Source organism: Struthio camelus, chromosome 7, assembly GCF_040807025.1.
Source record: "Struthio camelus isolate bStrCam1 chromosome 7, bStrCam1.hap1, whole genome shotgun sequence".
Classification (NCBI taxonomy): Eukaryota; Metazoa; Chordata; class Aves; order Struthioniformes; family Struthionidae; genus Struthio; species Struthio camelus.
The window spans coordinates 19,113,116-19,135,294 of NC_090948.1; the positions used below are offsets into that span (position 1 = coordinate 19,113,116).

Genomic DNA, 22,179 nt, shown 5'->3' on the forward strand with positions numbered 1-22,179 from the left:
TTAATATTTGTGATTTTTTTAAAACTTCAAGATGTTCAATCTCCTGGTCTTTTTGAATGTCTGTATTTGGCAATACTAACGTGTTTTCTCTGACCTCTTTCACTCTCCTGTTGCCTCTTTCTTTCTAACTGTAAAGTTACTTCAGAAATGATCTCCCTCTTTTTTTCTTCTGGGGTTGCTCTGTCAAGTTCTCCTTCACATTTTTGGACTACCTTTTCCTTACCTTTCTTGGGAGACCTCGTACCTTTGATTGCCCGTACAGTTCTCCGTAATACCTCTTTTCTTGCTTCCACTGCTAAGGTTTAAAGCTTTAAATCGCCCCTTGTCTCCTTTGCTGTTCTCACGCCTCAGCCTTTTCCCGTGCGGCTTCTATTTCTGACACAGCTCAACAAGCTACGCTCTTAGTTTCTCCTTGAGTCATGTTTCCTACTTTGACGTTTATAAATTCAGTATTCAGACAATTAGTAAAACAAACCAATAAACTATACCTGCTAGAAAAAAAGTCTTCCATGTTTCCAACTAATTAAAACAAAAAGACCTAGCAACACTTATAACAAATGTGCTTTTTTTGTTGTCGTTGTTCTTCAGACTTCGCTTGCGTGATAGTTGCCATGTTATAAGCTGTTCAAAGATGGAGACCAGTACAATCCGTTCACCTTGCAAAGGGGCAGACCAAAATTTGGTAAAATTGTACAAATTAAGCACCTCAAGCTATATTTTGATTCCTAAGTTTCAGAGAAGACATGATTTCCCCCCCACCCCCACCCCCAGCTAAAGTAAAAGAAAAGCAACAGATTTCTAGCCGTTCCTGGGAGCTGAACCACGTTTAGGTAGCGGCTTTGGGCGTACGCGAGCTAGGTACGTTCTGTGTGTGGGAGGAGGGAGAGGAGCGCGGCGGTTGGCGGGTAGTGCGGGATGCGCTCGCTAGGGGTCCGGCTGCCACCGCGCGTTTCTCGGATGGATTTGACTGGGAGCATCCGACACTGATTTAGCGGAATAACTCTGATATTCAGGAATATTAGGAAAGCAAATTTGTATGTTTGCACTTCTTTATATTTAACAGACAGTGGAATTTGATGGAAAAGTGATCCATGCCATTTGAGGTAGTCAGAGGAACTGATTCTGTTGTACCCGTATTTGAGCATTAGGGCATAAATAACAGACCAGTGAGGCTCAGGTCAACCATGATGTAACTGGTTAAGCACCTGGATTAATGCCATAAGGGCTGGGTTCAGTCCTCAGTTTTGGACTATCTCTTTCTTTAATGCTGATTTTAGAGGAGTGAATCGCAAATGAGCCACTATGACATCAAGTTTGCAAGCTTTTTTTTTTCCCTCCCCCCCTCCCCTTTTAAGGGAGATTTCAATAAAGATTCTTGCCTACTATATTGAACTGGTGAAAAAAGTCAACTTTAGTTTTCTTCCTTGTATTTAACAGGTCTGTATACGATGACCAACCAAATGCACACCAGAGGTTTATGGAAAAACTAGATGCCTGCATACGTAACCATGACAGGGAGATAGAAAAGATGTGCAATTTTCACCACCAGGGCTTTGTGGATGCTATTACAGAACTTCTTAAAGTTAGGGCTGATGCAGAAAAATTGAAGGTAAGGAATTAGTTTTTTCAGAGTTTCATATATCATTGTCTTTGAATTCAAAAGCAGTAACTTGTTCTTTTTTTTACTGAAGAATAAGATTTTTCATGATTATCATATATGCTGCGATTTTTGCAACAAATTTTGGAAGCAGGTTATTTAGAATTTATGGTTAGGGCTGTGTTGTCTGATCCAGTAGTATATTGGCAAAATTGAATATTTATTAGGTCTAATTCTGATTTATTTTTTTCATGTATGTTTTCAGAAAATGTTACCAAAACTATTTTGCCCTTTTTAAAGGCTTTCTCAGAAGGTAACGAATAACAAATAGGAAGGTATTTGCAAAACCAGTTTTTCTTACGTTAGGTCTTCTTTTTCTAAGCCGTGCATATATATACACCAGACTTCAGAAAATTTCAGATCTTGATTAAGAAAAAAATACTGCAATTATGCATTAAAAATAAGTTTTCTTTACACTGTAAATGAGTAGGAGAGTAGGTGGAGTTAGTAGTTTTCTTTAGAAATGAGAACTAAGATTTACTCACAAATCAAAATGCAGAATGGTGAATTATGAGATCCGTCCCTTTTAGCTCTCTTTACACTTTTGAGAGCAAAATATGCACACCAGACAGAATGAGCATAGTTCATCAGAGGTTATGATTAGAAGAGCATTATATAAAGGATATTCAGATAACAAGAGACCAAATACAGCGTCAATGAGGTCATTGAGCATCTTTGTTCAGAAATTAATGAGATTTTTAATAAACTAGAATGTGCTTCCTTATTATGATGACCTAATGAGTCACTTACTATGTGGGAAAATCTGAGGTCGAGCTTCGCCTGCACCTGCAGCATTAAAATGTTGCTGTGGTTTGGAGATTTCCACGTTTGATGTTAATCAACCACCCAGTGTTTGCATTCAGCAAAGTATGAATGTTTAATTACCATAAAATGCAATCACCATTTCTTACAGACAATGAATGGCCCATAGAGCTCATTGAGGTTATCAAAAAGGGACCAGTGGTCAATTGGGTCAATGATTTGAATTGTTTGACAGACCTACAGAAACAAGGAAAGTTCAAAAATCCCAAGTAAATTTGAGAAGTTTGCCACAGAATCTGTTAGAAAGAACTGTCATAAGTAATTGAAGTTAACAAAAGCCCTTTGCGATCAAAAGTTCAAGTTCAAGCTGTAGAGTTAATTTGAATTTGCATTTCTTTGTTCTAAGTTTCTCATGAAGCATGATCTGATTACAAGGGTGAGCAGTCGCATCAGGGCAATATATGCATATTTGTCTAACAAAGGTGAAATTATTTTTAAGGTCCAAGTTACTGATACCAACCGAAGGCTTCAGGATGCTGGGAAAGAGGTGAGAAAATGGTGCTTCCTATATGGGCATTATGAACATTTGTAGCAAATTAAATTTGTTTGCATAACTTAATTGTAATTTTCTATTAAAAAAAAATCTCTAAGGTGATAGCCCAAACAGAGGAAATCATCCGATGCAGAGTTCAGCAGCGGAATATTACAACAGTCGTGGAAAAACTACAGTTGTGTCTTCCAGGTGAGTGACATAGAGCTAAATATGATGGCAAGTTTAAAAAAAAACAAAAACAAAACCCAAGAAACAATAGCCCAAATGCAAAGGAGTTTTGTTTATAAATGTTTATTATGGTCCTGTAACATCCTGTTTAGCAAAGGAATTACTGAATGTTAAAAAGATGTCCACATGCGGATTCCGTGACCCTATAGCATTTGAAATAGGTTAATTATGCTACTTTGTGAGAAAACAATGGAATGGGTACAAATGATGCAAAACTGTAGATACATACAGCTTTAAATGCAGTCTTACTTTTAATATGATGGATCACAAAGTCGTTGCTTAAGAATTTTCTGTAATGTTTGAATTATATGGACAATATTAATGATACTGCTTCAACATTGTATTGTCTTTTAGCTTTGTATCACTGCAGTAGTACTTTTATAAAGCGTAAGAGCTATAAATGATGTTTCAGAAAGATAGTATTGTAGGATTGCACACAACTCTATAATGATTTTATCCTGTTTGTGATACTAGCATAAAACAGGTTTGAAACTTTTTATTTGTAAGTCTTGTGTTGACTTGTTATGGTTACAGTAGATGGTACTGTTGCCTTTTACTGGAGTTAGGTAGTATGAATAGTTATGGTATGCAGTAAATGAATGAATATGGTTGATATATAGTTTGTCTTATATGGTGTCTATTGTGCGCAATCTTTTTTTTTTCCATTTAAAAGCTGTTAAGAGTTCATTTTTTCTTTGCCTTAACGGCATTCTAGAATTTTTTTTTCTTTTTTAAATGTTTTTTATGTTGTAGTAAGAATTGAATAAGGTAAACTTAGTATATCTTTTTCTGTGATTTATTTTGTGCTTTACAGCATGTATCTTTCTCTTTCATTAACCAAAGCCACAATAAGATCCATGGGTTAATCTGTTTGTTTTTATGCAGTGCTAGAAATGTACAGCAAACTAAAAGAACAAATGAATGTAAAAAGGTGAGTTACTTTATTTCTATCAGAAAATAGAATTTTTGCAAATAATTAATACAGTCATTATATTTTATAATTGCTGATAGGATAGCAAACATTAATGTAGACATGCACATTTGAATTCTATAGTTTAGTACTTACAGCCTTTTTTAATAGTTCCTTGTCTTTGTTTCAAGGCTATCATTGCAAGAAAACAAATGTTATATTGCATATACAGAATGTTATCCGCCTAATGAATGCCATGAAAAATAATTTTTACTTAAATAAGCAATGAAAACATGATTATAAAATGTGAACTATAATATGTTATTTTTAATACTTGAACAGTTTAAACAGCAAGAATAGTAAGATCTCTGGGGAGTTCAGCTGAAGTAGAAAACGATGATCTTTGCAGAAGTCATTAATACCTGCATAATCTATTATAATATGTTTAAATCACATTTATAATCCCATGAAAAAGGACCTTTCTCCTGTGTATTCTTTAGGCCTATCTGCAATCTCTATGCTAATCTTTTTTGTACATGGCACTGTGAGTATGAAATGCAGAAAATATTTTCTTTTTTTTTCCTCCTGTGTGACAAATTGAGTTATAAGAAGTAATAACAATAATTAAAAGTAAACCTCTCTAATAGTGGTTTCTAACTGGCACTTCTCACCACTTGCTTCTTCCTGTTGCCTTTTTGCTGTCCATCACCTGAGAGCTACTCATTGCTGCTATAACCCTACTGTCACTGGTTCTCTCTCCACGGTGGCTGCCTCACCCCGCCGTAGCTGCCGTCTGGTCCCGCTGCTGCTGACCCTGCTGCCTTGCTCCTCAGGCATTCCCATCCCAGGAGTAGTGCTGCTGCTGCTGCTTTCTTCTTCCTGCTTTCTACAGGATCATTGCCACCTTCATCCCTGGCTGCTCTTACTGCTGCCACAGTCCTGTGGATTGCTCCGTCTCTTCCCCTGCTGGATTCCTCATTTTTGCCATTATCTTTCCATGTGCCTGGCACAGCTACTAGCAGCTCTGCTAGCAAGTCTGTCTGGACCCGACTGCCTCTGTTCAGAACTAGCCATGTATAGTCAGGTGTATACAGGGCTATTGTGTAATCTAGATTTCCTTTTTGCTTGTTTGTCTGGATTGTCAGCACCTCTTGCCGTGCTGCTTGGACATCCAGAAGTCCTAAACAACCGCCACTGTGTATGAGCAAACCAACTCTACAGCATGTGTGCAGATGTGTCCAAGGGGAGCCAGATTCGCTGTACATATCAGATCAGTATCACAGCAAGTCTGATGCACCTTGGGCATCAGAATCAATGTATGACTGCTGTATGGTGCCTGTGCACATATGCTGTCTGGGAAGTCTTCTGCAGAAATACAAGAGCTTTAGGAAAAATGTAATAGCTGTGGCACCATGCTGTCTCATATTACAATCAAAACCTGCTAGATGGGAACCAGTGCTGTAAATCTCATCAGCTTCCCAAGTGTACACCCTTTTCTATGAACTGCACGCTGGTTTGATATCCAGTTAAAGTAGCTGGCAGCATGTTGTTGCAGTGCTCTTTGAGCAGCTCAGCAGAATGAATTAAACGGTCAAATATCCTAGCTACTGTAGACAGAGAAAATACTGCAGTATGTGCTGTCTGAACTGGCACCACTTCCTGCTTGCTTGTGCAAGGTGGTCTACTTCTGCCAATTGAAAAAGTTGAAACACTGGGATCAAGGACTACATTCTGTCATTCCATTGCTCTGGCAGCCAAGAGAAGTAATATCCTAGTTTTAGCGTTGTTAGAAAGTTCTATTCCCTAATGTCACCAGGATAGATCGCTTAGGTGAGATAAAATGGTAGATAGCTTTTAGTGTTTTGACTCCACGTTCGCTAATAGTTTTGTAGTTCAAGTCTAATGATTGCTGATGGGCTTTCTAAGAAGTCATCAGTGTTCTTCAAATCTAAAACTCAATTTCCATTATTTAAGGGTTTCAGATCTGATAATTTTCCTGTGGAAGGAGTTGCCAGACAGGAAATGTTAAGTTTTCTAAGTCACATGGAGATGCACTGAATTGAAGGGTTTGGACATGTCATTGTCATCCCCTAACAAGATCTAAGGCAGAGGGGAGCTGCCATAGCTTTGATGTACCGTACTTTGAAAGCATGTGGAGCACACAATGTTCAGACTCTGCTCCAGGCTACTGCTGCAGCTCAAATATCTCTTTCATTAACTGTGCTATGGTTTCTACTTTGCCTGTGACTTACAATTCCCTCTAATAGAGCCTAGAGGTGGGTATCCTGTGGAACTTGCAATTAATGCAAATGGTAATTTCCTTGTGGCTTAACAGGCAACAAATCCAAAGAGTGACCGTATCCTGGCCTTCATCACTATTTGATTTTCCGTAGTGGCAAGGACTTGCATAGCAATCAGTGCTAAAAAGACCTGGTAGCTGATACGTGTAGCCATAAGACATTTCAAAACTGGCCTTCCCAATTTTTGCTATGAATCTTTCTTGGAAGATTCACAATGCCTGTTTTAACAAAATGATGAGGAGGGTTTATTTTTGGCCAAGATAACTTTTCTCATAAATTTTCACTGAGCACTCTTAATGCAGCAAAGCTTGTATTGGTCTTAAGAAAGAGATCTCTCTTCTGTTGAGTTTCTCTGTCTGCAGCCTTTTATAATATAATTTCATTATTGCTCGATTTGTCATAGAATCTTGCAGAACGAATTAAACTAGAATTTCTAATGTTTAAAGAAAGGGGAGAAGAAAGGGCAGATGTTTTACACTTTTTGGATCAGTTATTTTAGGATAAATATTGGAATTCTATTTCCTTTTCTCCGTGGCAGTCACCTTTTAAGATCATGCAAGTTTTCAGGTATAGGATGCATACTGTTTTATACAGACAGAATGAAGTTCTGCAGAGGAGTGCAAAAAGCCATCTGCTGATAGCAACTTTAGGTCACTGCCAAAATCGGCTATATTTGAACTGCTGACCTAGAGGTGAAAGGCTCTGCATCCTATTTATCTATCTTCTGAGCCATGTATAACACAAGTTGACAAGAACTGTAGTGGTGAGGAGAAATAATTGAGGAATCTGCTCTAAACAGACAAAGGTGGCTGGAAAGTGTTATGGAGGGTTTTAAGCCTTGGTTGGGAGCGCAAGGGAGAGGGTGTGGTTTCTCTACTTCTCTCTAAAATGCCTAGAGGAGGGTTATAAATTTAGACTGAACTTCTCCCATCTTTAGCTGTAAGTCAGAGATAAGGTCATCACATGCTGTATACAGACCTATTGCCATGGCCTGTGTATATAGGTATTGATATGTATCTCTAGAGAAAGTTCCTGGCTGCTTCAGAAGATAGTAAGTGAACAATCTTACCAGGTGAACAATCGTAGCGTATTTGCAACTCTTATTGCACAAAAGATATTACCACAATACCCCAACCTATAGTGAAGGTACCATTAAATAATTCTACTAAGGCTGTTGCTGAATCTTCTTGAACTACTGTGAGGAGGACTAAAGAAAGAGTATGGTCTTGCAGACTGAGCCTTTTGCCCTGAAAGACTTGGGTTGTTCTTCCAACCTTGCTATAAGCTTTCTTCAGAACTGTGGGAAAGACCCAGCTGATCAGTTGTTTAGGTTACTAGCTCGCACTGAGGATCAGCCTTTCTCTGCATAAACCTCCCAAACTTTTAAATAAACTGAACTTTAAGACATGAAGGATAGGTTATGAAAACTTTATTCTTTATAGAATTTGGTCCCACTCAAGTCTGTGCTGAGAGATATCAGGACAGATTAAAATGATGTTTTGGGTTTGGCTTTGTGTGTTATGTAATGATTTTAGTAGGAAAAATCTGGTTTTTGACTAATTGAAGGATGTTTGCAGCAGCTCAGTGCTTCACTGAATCTTTATTTCAGAGTCCTGTGCTAAAATGACAAAAGCCTCAACTTCATGTTTTTGTCACTTCCTGAGTCACTGTAGTGATGTTGGGAGAAACCCGGTTTGCAGCTTTTTCCGCTTTACTACTCTGCTGGGTTTCTGTGACCCAGGAAAAGAACCAAGGAAGAATTGGGCAGAAGGGAGAGACAGACAGAGATTTTTTTGTTCCCCAGAATTAGTAAAATTGCATGCTTCTTTTGCCTGTAGTGTGTCCTGCAGGACACAGACATTAAGATGTTTTAAGTGTTTTCAATCTATGCTTCAAATATTGCATCCTCTAATCTAATTATAGCTTCTGTTGTTCGAACTAGTAATGTTACTTACACTTCTCACTTGTGTCTTGAAAAGATTTACACTACCCTGAAAGGTTTCCATAAAGTGTATAGATGAATCTCCATACATAGAAAGAAATGATAGGTGCAGAAGTAATAAAAAAAGATTTAATAAATCTAGGATCTATTATTATAACCTCTTCAGGGTTTTCATGTGTGGGGGTTTCTTTCATGTGAGCTCTCTATTCCAAGAAATAAGTCAGTATTTATTTGTTTTACAGCCTTATTGTATAAAGGTTCTTTTAGCCACCTTTATTTGATGTTTCAGGTTACATTTTTGCTCATGCTGAGTCATACTGAGTTATTGTATTATCTGAAGGTGCTTTCGGGTGCTTTTGATATTTTTCTGATTTCAGCAGGATTTCTGTATGATTTTATTTGTGTATGGAGGGGAGGAAGGGTTAATCACTTTTTCTTCAAGTTACTAGATTTGGTAAGCAATTTTCTTTGGAAAGTTTGCGTGTACAAAGGAATTCATTTAAGACAGATATGCTTCATTGTAAATGCTTTGTGCTAACTAGCACATAGCAACCATGTCAAAATGAAGCGCCATGTCAAAATGAAGCACTGGGTATTACCAACTGCAAATAAGTACTTCCTAATGGTATCATGGTTCTCACTTAAAAAAAATATTCAAAATATATGTTTGATATTGTGGTGTCAGCTGCTCTCTTTCTCACCGTCCTCACAAACCTCTTTGATAGCTTCTTTAAAAAAACAAAACAAAACAAAACTTGAAATGCATCATTATGCATAAAAAAGGTGTTCTATAGATGTTGATTTTTTAGCGGATCATATCTTTCATTTGACTCTGGGAAACGCTGAGCTTTATACTCCACAGAGGATTCAGAGTTACTAGTTCCTTGACGTTCTCGGTGGTGGTCCTTTGGGCAACTGGTAACATTGGTATCCTGGGAAAATTTAAAAATCAGAATATAGAATTGTTAAGTCAACTAAAACAGAAGCAGTACTACTACGAACAGTAGTTGTTCCTGTGGTGAAGGGTGGTATATTTTCAATTGCAATTTCAATATGTCATTTTGAAGAGACGAAGAGTCACTCCTCCTCTGTATCATTTTAAAATTCCAGTGGACACCTTTAACTTTTCCTTGGTTTGGTAGAGTACAGAAACGTATTGAATAAATATAGGAAATAGAATAAGCAGGAATGTATAGCATTTTCTCTGAAGGAAGCACAAAAGTCAGAGGAACGTTGTTTTTTTCTTTGTAAATTGTTGAGTTTATCTCCTTAAATTAAAATTAGATTTTTAAGATTATTGTCTCTCTTCTTGATTTTTCAGTAGGAAATTTTGGGACATGACTGCACTTATCTACTTCAAAAGACTTGCATACAAGCACTTAGACCTCAGTAAAACCCCCAGCCTTTGAGTCCATCTCGCTCCTATCCCATGGAGCTGCTTGACTGTTTTAGCTATTTTAACTTAAGTTTTTTTCCAATAAGTTGCAGTATTTCTCTTATTTATTTCCAAATGACATTCCACTGATAAAAAATCTTAAAACACCTCTCTGTCATTTAAAACAGAACCTACTGCTTTATGTACGCTAGCAAAAATTCAAAGTAATGATTGCTGTCCTAAAATTTTAAATTCTAATACAGACTCGGGACTTGGACACTTTGTAAAATGGCAGCTCAATTTTAAAATAAGATGATGCAAAACAATAATATTAATGTTCTGTTTTTCCTCCAGTTCTGCTTTTTGCAGTTTTTGGGTGTTTTATTTCTCATAGTTTGGAGGTGTTAGTAAAGGTTAGGTCAGTCCAGCTTACAGTTTTCTGGTCCTGAGGGCAAGATGATTCAGTTTTGTACAGCCTGACCGTATGAACTTGCATTAGGGTTTCGAATCTGCATCTTCAATATTTAAATTGATAAAATTTGTGTTGGTAAACATATTCTTACAAAATTAGTTCAGAAGAATAAACAGAGAACTGCTGTATTTATATGACCAAAATAGTGTTGAAGATGCTTCTTTAATTTAAATGGGCAATCATTGGCTCATGTGATTGATAATATATGGAGACAAACTAGTAACATCATTGTCAAATAAGATCTTAAACATCAAGTTAAATCTATGTAATGCTTTTTAAGCAAAAAATACATCATGCTATGAAATGATATGCAAAACTTCTTAGTTTAATCCTAACTTGCAAGTGACCTTCAAATTAAGATGACTTCAATGCTTTATCAGAGCAGATGTTAAAAGGGCAAGGTCCTCAGCTCCATATATATATAATTAGTAAGGGGCTCTAGAATGGATTTAAAATGGATTATGTTAATTCGGATCTTAGAGGCAGCAGTCAAAAACCTTCCAGATGAACTAACAGTGCTCTGATAAGCTGATCTGTATAATTTAAATAAAAACCTTTTATACGATTTTGGTGCTATTATGGTTTTATTCCCCAGAAGTCTCACCATGTGGCACTCTTGGTCATTTGTTGTTTAAAAAAGCAAAACCTCCACACATAAAACCCCCAAACACCTTCTAATCTGGAACGTTCCCGTTGCCTTATGTATATTTTATATAAACCAAGTATATAATAAACAAAAGCTCCTGATTTACACTTGAAACCTCATTATTTGCAGTCTCCTGAAAGGAGATGTGTTTTGGAAGAGAAGAGAAGATTTTTCCCCATCCTCTGACTATGCTGAATTGTTAGCCTAGAAATGCCTTGATTGAGAAAATTCAAAAAATGTGTTTATTTTGGAATGAAAGGAGAGGTTACAAATGAAGTATTAATAACTTACTATTGCTTGTCTACCTGCAGAAGAAGAGCCATCAACTTGAATTGTATTTCTGTTGGAAAGTATTTTACTTGCTGTGTCTACAAAGTAATGTTCAGAAGCACTGTAACTGAAAAGGACAGTTTTCCAGGTTTCTTTAACATTTTGAAGAGACTTTGCACATATTCAGCTTTCTCCTTTCACAGCGATTTAGCCATTTCCCTTTATTGATTGCGTAGGACTGTCAGGAAGAAAAAGGAGCTAAAGTTATAACGCAAAGAGCTAAGAATAGGCTAAGGGTATTACTCTGCATTTGTGCCAAGAAAGGGTTGGAATTACACAGCAAGGTAACTCAGTCAGATCTCAGCCTTTCTCCTTTTCTCATTCAAGAGCAACCTAGAAGGCCTCCGTTCACCTTATTCTTATATTATAATGTGCCAAAATAAATATATTTTTCAAAGCCTCTTCCTGGGCTGAATGGCTGGTAAGAATGTTGCTTGAAGGTGGGTTATTGTCACATCTGCAAGTAATTGCTGTCCTCTTCCTGTTTAACCTGTTTCATGCACCTCTCTTAAAATGTTGACGACTTTGCAGTTTTAGCAGTCATGATGTTTCTGTTTATTGCCTTCTTAGTTTTGCTGTCTATAGCAGAATTGCCTCACTTTTATTTTGCTTCCTTTTTTCAATAAAGTAAAAATTTGCAGAAGCATCCAGAACTTAGGAGCCTATGTGAGGTTTGAAAATGAATAGACTTCAGGAATAGGCATGTAGGAGCCTAACTAGTATTTTAAAGGCACAAGTCCGCTTGCATGAATTGACAGTGATCAAATACACCGTTTTTTCCTCTTTGAATGAAAAAGGAAGGGCTTTTAGGGAGGTAATCTGACCTGGTGTGATTGCTAAGCATTATATTATTATGAAAAAGGAGGTGTGTAGGAAATCTTACTAAAATGTTGGCCCCTAATCGGTTATTGTGGTCACCGTTCCCCGTGATGACTGTGTAATAACAAATTCTTATTTCTGTCTGACCAGTTTTTGCCTCTGGCTGTAGACCCTACCTAAACATAGATTCTCTTGCTGTACCTGACCATAATGCTTGAAGTCATTTTGAAGCCCTGTTCACATATTCAGGGGAATTCTTCCTTGAAAGTAAGCTCAAGATAGGAAGATCTGAACCTTATTGCGAAGAAAAGATTAGCAAAAAATGTACTTATCACATTTTGTGCATAGCCTGCTATACTTGTAGTACACTCTGTCCCCTGAAGGCACTTAGTTTCTCTTGCTGATTATTTAAGCACTCAGAGTTAACTGATATTTGAATTAAATCCCATTTTACACTTAAAATTAACTAGAGTATGTCTTTAAACTCATTTTTTGTAAAAATGAGGAAAAAAAGGAGTTTTACTCCTTTATGTAAAATTGTGCAACATACTTGGCTGTTAATGTATTATGCAACATACATATGCGATGTTTATACACTACAGTGTATCATACAATGTATGTCTATAAATGAATTTATAGACATAAGAGGAAATATCTCTTGGTGTTTCTCTTTTTTTCCACTTTCAGACAGTATCTTCTGTATTTCTGCTACAAATAATCTGTAGGCCTAACGGAACACCGAAAAGCCGTGAAAACTGCAGAATCCTAGGCTTTAAAACAAACGAAGAAACAAACAAAAAACCCATTGACCTTAAAGCTTTCTTAGTCATTTTCTTGATGGGATATCCCGTACTTTGTCAGAACAATGAATAGATTCATGGCTTACAGCAAAACATGATATACTGCTGGAAAAAATACTGCTAGAGATAAATGTGTATGCATCTTCTAGCTAGGGATGGGGGAAAGAAGGGGTGTGTGTGCATATGTTCACATATACATAAAGAGGACGTATGTATACAGGCACACTCTCCCAAGATTTTTGTCAGTGTGTGGTGCAGGTACTGCAAAGCTGGGTGTTTGGCAATCCGTGTGTTTCAGAATAGGAGGCTCAATTTAAAAAACAAAAAAAAAAGAGAGAGAGAAGAAAGGTCTTGCCAGTACAGTAATTTAAACTAGGAGGGAAAATAATTGTTATGACTGTAGTGCCCCTGGTCCGCAGGCTGCGGCATGTGGCGTTAGGGCTATGTTGAATAGAACAGCAACTACTTAAAGCTTACTTAAAATTTTGACTTGACTGAGGTACTCTGACAGCTCACTGTTTTTTCCAGACTAAAACACTGTAATAGGTGCCTTTTTTTTTTCACATGACTCTCTTGTGAGAATGGATTGATTTAATTACATGTATATTGATTGCAGGTATGAAATTGACATATTTAATAAAATGCTTTTATAAAGGTTTGATAAGGTAGCTACATAATTTGATTTTCTTTTCTTTGCAGGTATTATTCTGCTTTAAAAACAATGGAACAGCTAGAAAATCTGTATCTTCCTAGAGTTAGCCAGTACCGGTTTTGCCAGATAATGATAGAAAATCTTCCAAAACTGCGTGAAGAAATAAAAGAAATTTCCATGTCAGATCTCAAGGATTTCTTGGAGAGTATTCGAAAGCATTCTGACAAGATTGGGGAGACTGCAATGAAGCAGGTAAGCCTACCTCACAGTATGACTTCTATCCTATTATCTGCTGAAAATCAGCCTAAAGCTGGAAAATAGATGCTTCCTAAAATATGGTTAACTAACATAATTTAGGCAATGTTTATGTTACTAGATTGAGTACTGCTAATGGTGTAGCTACAGTAGCATGGAGGTCATTTTGGGCTGTAAAACCCATTTGGAGAGTTAATTTACTTTGGGTTGTGTGCCTGTATGGCTACACTGTCATCAGTGTGTCATTGATAGTCTCAGGTTAGCCCAAATTGTCTAAGGGCTGTAGTCATCACCTAGACCTCTGAATAAAGCTAGAGAGCTGTGAAGTGCTTGCTAACATCTTGAGTAGTTTCTTCTTCTTGACATGAAGTTGTTAATTCTAGCAGTCTCTGGCTAATCGAGGAAGCAGCGGTGAGACTCCTTGGTAGCACTCAGACTCACCTTCTGAATTTGTATTTGTGTCTTAGACCAGAAGCAGTTTTATTCCTGAGAATGGAGGGAGAAATGCTGTATATCTGCAGTTTCAAAAAATTATGAAATCCTTTGAGTAGCTAACCCCTAGACAGTCTGTAACTTAACAGCAGGATGGAAAGTAAGGACTTTAGCAGAACAAAGAAATGCCCATCTGGCCAGCCTGCAAGGATGAATAAGAATAAAAGAAGTGTTGAGATAACTGCCTAGTTCTTTCTGAAGTACTCCTAATCCTGGGAGGACAGGGCAAGGGCCTGAAGAGGGCAAGGGGAGAGGAATGAATTGAGAGCCAGCATGAGATTGGGACAGAGGTGAAGGCTTTACCTATTCCATCGCAAAATAATCTGCCACTTCAACAAGCACTGGTGCTGGGCAAGCTTTTAAACATACAACCAGCATTTTTAAAGTTTATTTGGAAGTATGGTGGATTTGCCATTTTGTTGGGCAGGGTTCAGGTTGGTTTACTGTTCTCTAATCTCAGGTTCTTGGAATTCCATTTTGTCTTTCAAAAACAAAATTCTTGTAAAAAATGTAGTAATGATGGTTGTAAGTGAAATCTAATCACAACATTATTCTCTGCAACTTTTGGCTTTTCTTTCAATAATAAAATTGATATAGTGCATTTGACTTCTGCAGCTGACTGCTTACAAAGGTTTCGCTGAAGACAAAGAAAGATAAACAGCTGGAAACTGTGATAGTTGTAGTTCATTTAAATATTGATTCTGTGTTTGAGTATATGATCAAGAAAATTAGAGATGACTTTTTAATTATTTCTGCCTTTAAAATTACATTCTGAGAATGAGGGACAAATTATGAAGAAGTTAAATGTTGAACCAATTTGTCATCCCAAATTGACTAAGGACAAAATCATCAGTGTTGGCAGAGAATGTGCGTCCTGCAGTTATAGTGATGTGTGTTCAGCAGATAATAATGTTCTGGTTGTGTACGATGTTGCCACCTGCTTTTCATGTCATAGCATATGTTCATCAGTGATGAAATTTGCATGACATTGCTCTTTATTGGTGCTACTTTTAAAACAGGCACAGCAGCAGAAAACCTTCAGTACCGCTCTTCAGAAACAGAATAATGTAAACTATGGTCGGAATATGCATCTAGGCAAAAGCAGAATTTGGGAATCCAAGAATGAAATGACATTGAAGAGAACATTTGAGGAAGAAGATGAACATGAAGAAGAGGTAACTTTATACTAAATCAGTACAGCTTCCTTAAAGTGAATTTTGTAGGTTTATTGAACAGAACTTTCAGTTACTGTCTGTAGATATGGCATCACTGCAGTTAGGAGGGACTAGGAAATACCATCAAGGGGGTACCATGCTAGATCAGCATTTTAGAAGAAAGCATGCCAAAATATTAATTGTTTTAATGCTAGCTTCAGTATCGTATTTGGAGGCATTCAACTGACTAGAACTTGTAATTATTCAGGAATTTCATTGCAACTTACCTTATATGAACCTGCTGCCCACTGCAGGTGATACGTGGCCCACTGGAATATTCTGTTACTGGTGCAGCCATCATTACTTTGCTGAGGACTTTAGCTTGTGTTAGAACTGTTTCAGCTATCAAATATTCATAAATTTTCCTGGAAAAAATGATCAAGTATTTAGACCCTGAAATCTGATGCTCTGAAAACACTGTGAAAACAATCTATTTTGTTAACAAAAGGAAAATCTAATACTGTAATAGAAAGAGAGGGAGGAGGCAAGCACTTAGTTTACTCTTCTGTGACAGCATGACTGAAATTACTGGCGAAAAGATTTTATTAGAGTCTTTCATTAAAACATGTTATCTGTAACGCTTTCTATCAAAACAATTGTTTTAGTGACCATAAAATCTGTCAGCAGAGTTGACTTTTGCTGGCTCAATTTGGTCATGCTTTTGTATTCAACCCCAGAGAATTTCCATGTTCGTCTGAATTTTAGATTCATGAGTCTACTAAAAGCACACTCTACTAAACTACTAATTCCTCACTAACTCTCCAAATTCTAAGAAACCAAATTGAGCATTTTAAAAATTAAGGGCACTAAAACTGGATTTAAAAGGAAATGACAATTCCTTACCAGTAAGATGCCTTACAAAGCATCTATGGAATGAACAAGTTCTGTTGATAACATATCACATTTTGCAGATTATGTGCTATATATGCTCCTTTTTTTTTTCTTTCCTCCTTCAGGTTTTAACTGCTCAAGATCTTGTAGACTTTTCTCCGGTCTATAGGTGCTTGCACATCTACTCAGTTTTGGTATGTATTAAGTTGACTTTAAAAAGATCATTTATTTTTTGAAGTTGAATGTTCATTTTCTTACCCTTCATACTCTTAATTTAGGAGTTCACAAGCAAGCAAGCTTATTTCTTCTATAGTCCTGGATGAACTATCTGAAATGGATGGAGCATAGATACTCAGGGCATTACCGCATGTTTTATTTTAGGTGCATAATAAAGGAGCACACAGCAAGACTTGATTAAATAAGTGGTCTTAAGAATATATGTAATAAATGCATGTCTGCCTCAGTAATGATAATACCATGTTTGCAAGTGTTCTGTATTACCCAAATGCTTGGGAGAAAGTGGTCAGCATTAGAAAAAAGAGATGTATCCAGTCTGAATCATGTGGAAATTAGAAAAGTAGAACAAAATAGCAAGCATAAACTGAGACTGTCACAGATTGTGCTCAGACAGGTTAGACCAGATTCAATGGCAGAGAAACAACAGCTGATGAGAGTTGCTGCAGAAGAGGACAATGCACAGGCAAACAAGGACTAAAACCTTCCAAGAGAAACTTGGTAACAAATGATTTATTATTTTTCACCTTTCCTACGTCTCAGTAACTTCTGAAGTGAGGTTTCCTATAGAATAAGTAGTACAGGCGTATAGATGAAATATTGATGAGTATTGCTGATCCTGCAAACTCAGCTGGACTTGGCTTCTAGCATTCCGGCTGAGTTATTTTCTTTCTATGGAACGTTTGCAGCTGTGTATTGTGAAGGTTTGTATCTTGAAATAGTGTTTAAAGTATTATTTCACTATCACTTTTTTTAAAAAGAAGGAATCCAAATAAAAGCAGCTAGAAATGTGGCAGGTCCACTTAAATAGTTCAGTGTCAGAACTATTATAAGGTTTTATTACATCAATAATTATTCATCTCAATGAAAAGACAGGAGGGACAGAGAGATAAGGTGCCAGAACTAGTATAAAAGAGTGGGCCATGTTTTTAACAGCGGAAATAAGTATGAAATATCATGAATGATATAAAAAAAAGAATGTGTAACGTAAAATAGACCAGTTGACAACTTCTACTTATTCTTCTTTTAGTGTAATAAAGGAAAAGGAAGTAAAATGGAAAGATAACAAATTTTAAAATAATGCATGATTATCTCCTTCACTTTGTCAGAAGTCCTGATGGTATAGGGGTTGTATGGGTTTGTACAGAAAGAAAGTTTGCCAGCTTCCGAATTTACTGGGGACAGAAAACAATGTGGAATGCTGTCAGCTATCTGAGAGCCTTAGCGTCTTAGAAAAAAGGTTGTTGGTACCTTCAGAAAAGGGCTTCTGTCTTTCCTGTGGACATCATCTAATTAATAACCCTTGATAGGATTATTGAGAGCTGTGCATTAACCACTTCTTGAGTCCTTCTCCTTTACTTCCCTTTGTAAACCATCTCTTCATGTTGTGGAGGTCACAGAATTTTATGATGACACGAAAGGTGGGGAGGTTATGAAAGTTTTTTATTCATTACATTTTTGTTTCAAGACCTTATCTCACAAGCAAATGTCACCCAATTAGTGAATTCTCTCTCTCCTGTAGCTGTAGAAAATACTCTCTTTTAACACAGAATATAGGTTTTCTATTCTGCTTCTTCATATTGCAGAAGAAAGCAGGCTTTTGCAGACCTCAGAGCACTCCATAGCTTCAGCGCTATGAAGGAAGTTTGTGATTACAGCCTTGTGATTACAAGTTACCTACACACCAAAAAGACCGTAGTTATGGACAAGAACCCTTTCTTTAGTCTATGAAACTTCTGACCACTAAAAATGAAGAGCTTTATGAAAAAGAGAATTTTCTTAAAATGGCGAATCATATAGAGAACAACATCTATCGTTATATTAGACTGTCGAAAATATTTGACAGCTGTTAAATTCTTCCAGTTTGTGGTGTATGCCTGTTTCCTTTTCAGATTTAGCTTTTCTTTTGGAGCAGCTCATTTTGTACTTGCTCATTTTATGAATTTCTTGTAACTTCCTGTGATGTGTTTGGGACAGCATAATAAAAGAGAGACACCACTTGTCTGGCGCAGTATGGGTGTATGTTTCTGTGTTTTAAATGTGAGAGAGACCCCAGTGTAACTTCACAGTTTTATACTTGTCACTCTCATTAGTATGTATTAGCAAAGTTTAGTCTCTTCATTACTCTTTTTTTTTTTTTAAATCTTTTTCATATGCTAGCCTATACACAAAGATATAGTGCCTCATGTATTATGTGAGATACTTTTTTTTTTTTTTCTTGCTTTCCCTTTGGCTATTTTGTGAATTAAGTGCTGCAGTCATTGCTTTCTTCTGCTGATTGCTTTAGAACATCTGTTTAAAATAGTTGTTGATCTTGACTGCATAGGGCAGCATGGTGTATAAATAGTCACGAGGTATTTTACGTCTCAGTTTTTGGTGTGCATTTGAGAAGAACAGCTTCTCTTTTTCACTTGGGACACTTCTATTGAGACAAAGTAGAGATGTGGTATGGGAAGCCAAATAAATAATGGCTTTGTGTGTCTGAAAACTGCACTGAATATTTGGGCTGGAGGTGACTGGTTGGTATGTCTGACAAGTATATGTTTGTATGCATGATACTATACTACATTGTGTAAAGTTTTGTTGTAATAAGCTGTTTTAGTAAATGTGCATATCTGAGTTTCAAAAACTTTTGAGGTTTTTTTTTTTTTTTTGGATTAGCAGTATTTTTAAATATGGTGAAATATTCAGTATGAACTTAAAATACTGAAAGACTTAGATAAGTAATACTGGCTTAGGAATGTGCAGCCTCTGTAATATTTTTATTTGAAGATTTTTGGAAACCCAAGCAATGGAATTCTAAGTAGCACCGCTCTAATAATAGGCTCATGAAGTAAAAACAAACCTTAAAAATGCTAAGCTACTTTATTCTGGTTGCATACAAATTACACTGCATTCAGTACGTAGATGAATCAATGTAGCACTGATTTCAAGTGGACAGATGGTTTCCACTGAATGGTCATCTTAATGAGATGGCCAGGATGTCATTTGAATTCCTCACGATTATTATGCACAGAGGGTATTGTATTTTGAGAACTGTAATAGGAGAAAAATCCAAATCTGTAGTCATTATATTTACCAGTTCCAAGGGGAAATAAGTAAATATTAGGTATAACTCGTACGTATTTTGCTCAAGCAAAGCAAATACATTCAGTGTTGAGGTATATAACATGATCACAAAAACATTGTTGTAGCTAACTTACGATGCATTCAGTTTCTTGAATAACCTAAAGAAATGGTGAATTTCAGTTACAGAGCAATAAAGATTCCTACAGGATGAAGACCATGGTTTTAGAACATACATACATGTGTTTACACATGTGTTTACATTTAATGTGTTTAAAACATAAATATTGTTTGACTAAGTGAACACACATGAGCAGAATTTTTCTTTTCAGTACATTCTGCAGGCTGCTTTTTTTTTTTTAAGCTATTCTCTGCATGTTTCATGCATGCAAAATTTCGATGATCTCAGCTGGAGGTCTGTGTGTGGAACAAATGCAAAATATGTGGCTGTAGTTTAAAACAGAGAATTCTACCCTTAATTTCAGAAGTGCTTTTTCATACTGAGAGAATGTTCTTGTTTTAACTATTTCTGTCTTGGTTTAGGGTGATGGAGAAATATTTGAAAATTACTACAGAAAGCAAAGAAGGAAACAAGCAAGATTAGTTCTGCAGCCGCAATCAAGCATGGTAACCACCACTTTTGTTTTTGCATTGACTTGGGTTGTACCTAATATTTAGTACTATTTTTATTCCTAAACTTGTTTTCTTTTTCACTGAAAGCATGAAACAGTAGAAGGCTATAGAAGATACTTCAGTCAAATTGTAGGGTAAGTTTTCTAAATGGAGATTTTTTCCAGTTTTACTATACTGATTCTTAACCTGCCCGCTGTTCACCCGTCTTCCCAAAACTTTCTTCTGCAAGATTCAGTTTCTGTGCAAGTCATGTGGGTGGTGGATCTGGGCAGTGAAAAGCTCCCATATGCTACAAGTTAGGCATAAAACAAGCTTTTAACATTATGACTTCATGGTGGACAAAGCAGAACATCAAAGCGTCACTTCTCACGTGGGCAGGGTTTAATTTATATCTCTCTGTGAAAGGGCAGAATTTGCTCTAATGTTTGGAAATAACTTTTTAACTTAAGTGTTATTTTTGTCTTAGTTTCTTTGTAGTAGAAGACCACATCTTACATGTAACCCAAGGATTGGTGACTAGGACATATACCGATGAACTCTGGAACATGGCCCTTTCAAAGATCATTGCTGTCCTTAGAACCCATTCAGTAAGTGAGAGGACTTAGCAATAATACAGTTTAAATCCATTTACTTAAGAGCTATGTTTGTTTAAAACGATCGTATTAATAAACTGAAAAATTCCACCTGTTTCATTTTGCCTTTTTTTTTTTCCTCCCCCCTTGTGATTAAAAGTTGCTCAGATTTGGGAGGGAGCCTGCCAAACTTTTGTTTTTCCCAACAGTATCAGGCTGTGATCCACAGCCATGGGCTATTTGCATAATCCTCCACTGATTTACAACTCACTGGGTCTTCCAAACGTTCTCTTCTCTTCGTCCAGCAGTTTAGAATATGCAGAGTTAATCTGCTGTTATTATTGCAATCCTTCCTCATTAGTCTCAACTGACCTCTTCATTAGATCAGACTGAATAGTTCAGCACTGAAAGCACCACCAGGAAATAGTTCCTAATTATCATTCCAAATGCTCTGTTTCCAAAATAAACTCCACTGGCAAAACCCTTGGAGCTACCTCTTCAATGTAACATGTTGATGTTGAAGTAAAGGTATTACAAAAATCTTCACAGATTTTGTAAAGTAATTCTGTATTAGCTGAGCATTCCAGTATATTCAAAGTATGTATCCTAAAGTTGCACTTCTAGTCTTTGCTCAACTGATGCTGAATAGCTGCATGCAATTTCTGATTCCTCTATGATAACCAATTGAACACTATTGTTCATTGAGACCAACTGGTAGTAAACTACTTCAGAGCTTACCAGTAAGGTCTGGTTTGTCATAACTTTTAATATGAGCTAAAAATGGAAGAGTTTTATCTTGCACTTTTTAATGTTTGCTAATAGCAGTTCCTTCATGTTATTTTTATTACAATTGATTTTTAATTTGAGGAATTTTTTACGTTTCATATATACTTAGGAAAAATAGAAGAAAATCAGATTGCAATTATTGTTTAAGCACAAGGTAATGTATTGATCAATGGTACATAACATTTTGTTCTCATAGTCCTTAATTTATTTCAGAGGGTTGGACTAAGTTGAGAGGTATTCAGCATTTTTTAAGCCAAACGCTTTGCAGGTTAGTTGGCTGTATATTAATACTGAATTATACACCTATGTAAAAATATGATAATTTAAGTTATAAAAGTTATGTAATCTCTAATGTCTTGTGATACAATTGATCACTTTTTCTTCTCAAAATCCGTTACTCTCAATTAAAACCAATTCTATCAAGTTAATCTCCCCCAAACGTGATTCTAGTACAGACTAGTTTTTGAACGGGCATATATTGTCTTCTGAGGTTTTGTAAACCAAACCCTTACTTTATTTAATTATGCCAAGAGCAAAAATTAAAGAAATGCAAAACAGTCATTATCCAGTACTCAGAATAGTGAAGCTAAGACAAAAACCTTATCTATATGACTCTACACCTCTGAAAATTAGGTGTCAGTCATTTAGTG

General features: G+C 36.4%; 1 protein-coding gene across 11 annotated transcripts in view; it reads left to right on the plus strand.

Moving 5' to 3' along the window:
- EXOC6 (exocyst complex component 6) overlaps nt 1–22,179 on the plus strand; it is a 109,357-nt gene that overhangs the window by 20,217 nt on the left and 66,961 nt on the right. For 9 of the 11 annotated variants that reach the window (XR_011142150.1, XM_068950033.1, XM_068950034.1 and 6 more), the window contains exons 2-11: nt 1,438–1,609; nt 2,919–2,966; nt 3,071–3,161; nt 4,086–4,131; nt 13,494–13,698; nt 15,213–15,368; nt 16,364–16,432; nt 20,082–20,165; nt 20,259–20,305; nt 20,638–20,758. Coding sequence is in view for 10 of the 11 variants with exons in the window: in XM_068950033.1 (XP_068806134.1) it covers nt 1,438–1,609; nt 2,919–2,966; nt 3,071–3,161; nt 4,086–4,131; nt 13,494–13,698; nt 15,213–15,368; nt 16,364–16,432; nt 20,082–20,165; nt 20,259–20,305; nt 20,638–20,758 (1,039 nt within the window). In the remaining variant the exon portion in view is untranslated. Of the gene's footprint in view, nt 1–588; nt 683–1,437; nt 1,610–2,918; nt 2,967–3,070; nt 3,162–4,085; nt 4,132–13,493; nt 13,699–15,212; nt 15,369–16,363; nt 16,433–20,081; nt 20,166–20,258; nt 20,306–20,637; nt 20,759–22,179 lie in introns of all 11 variants that reach the window. The other 2 variants (XM_068950041.1, XM_068950040.1) reach the window with 1 other exon arrangement.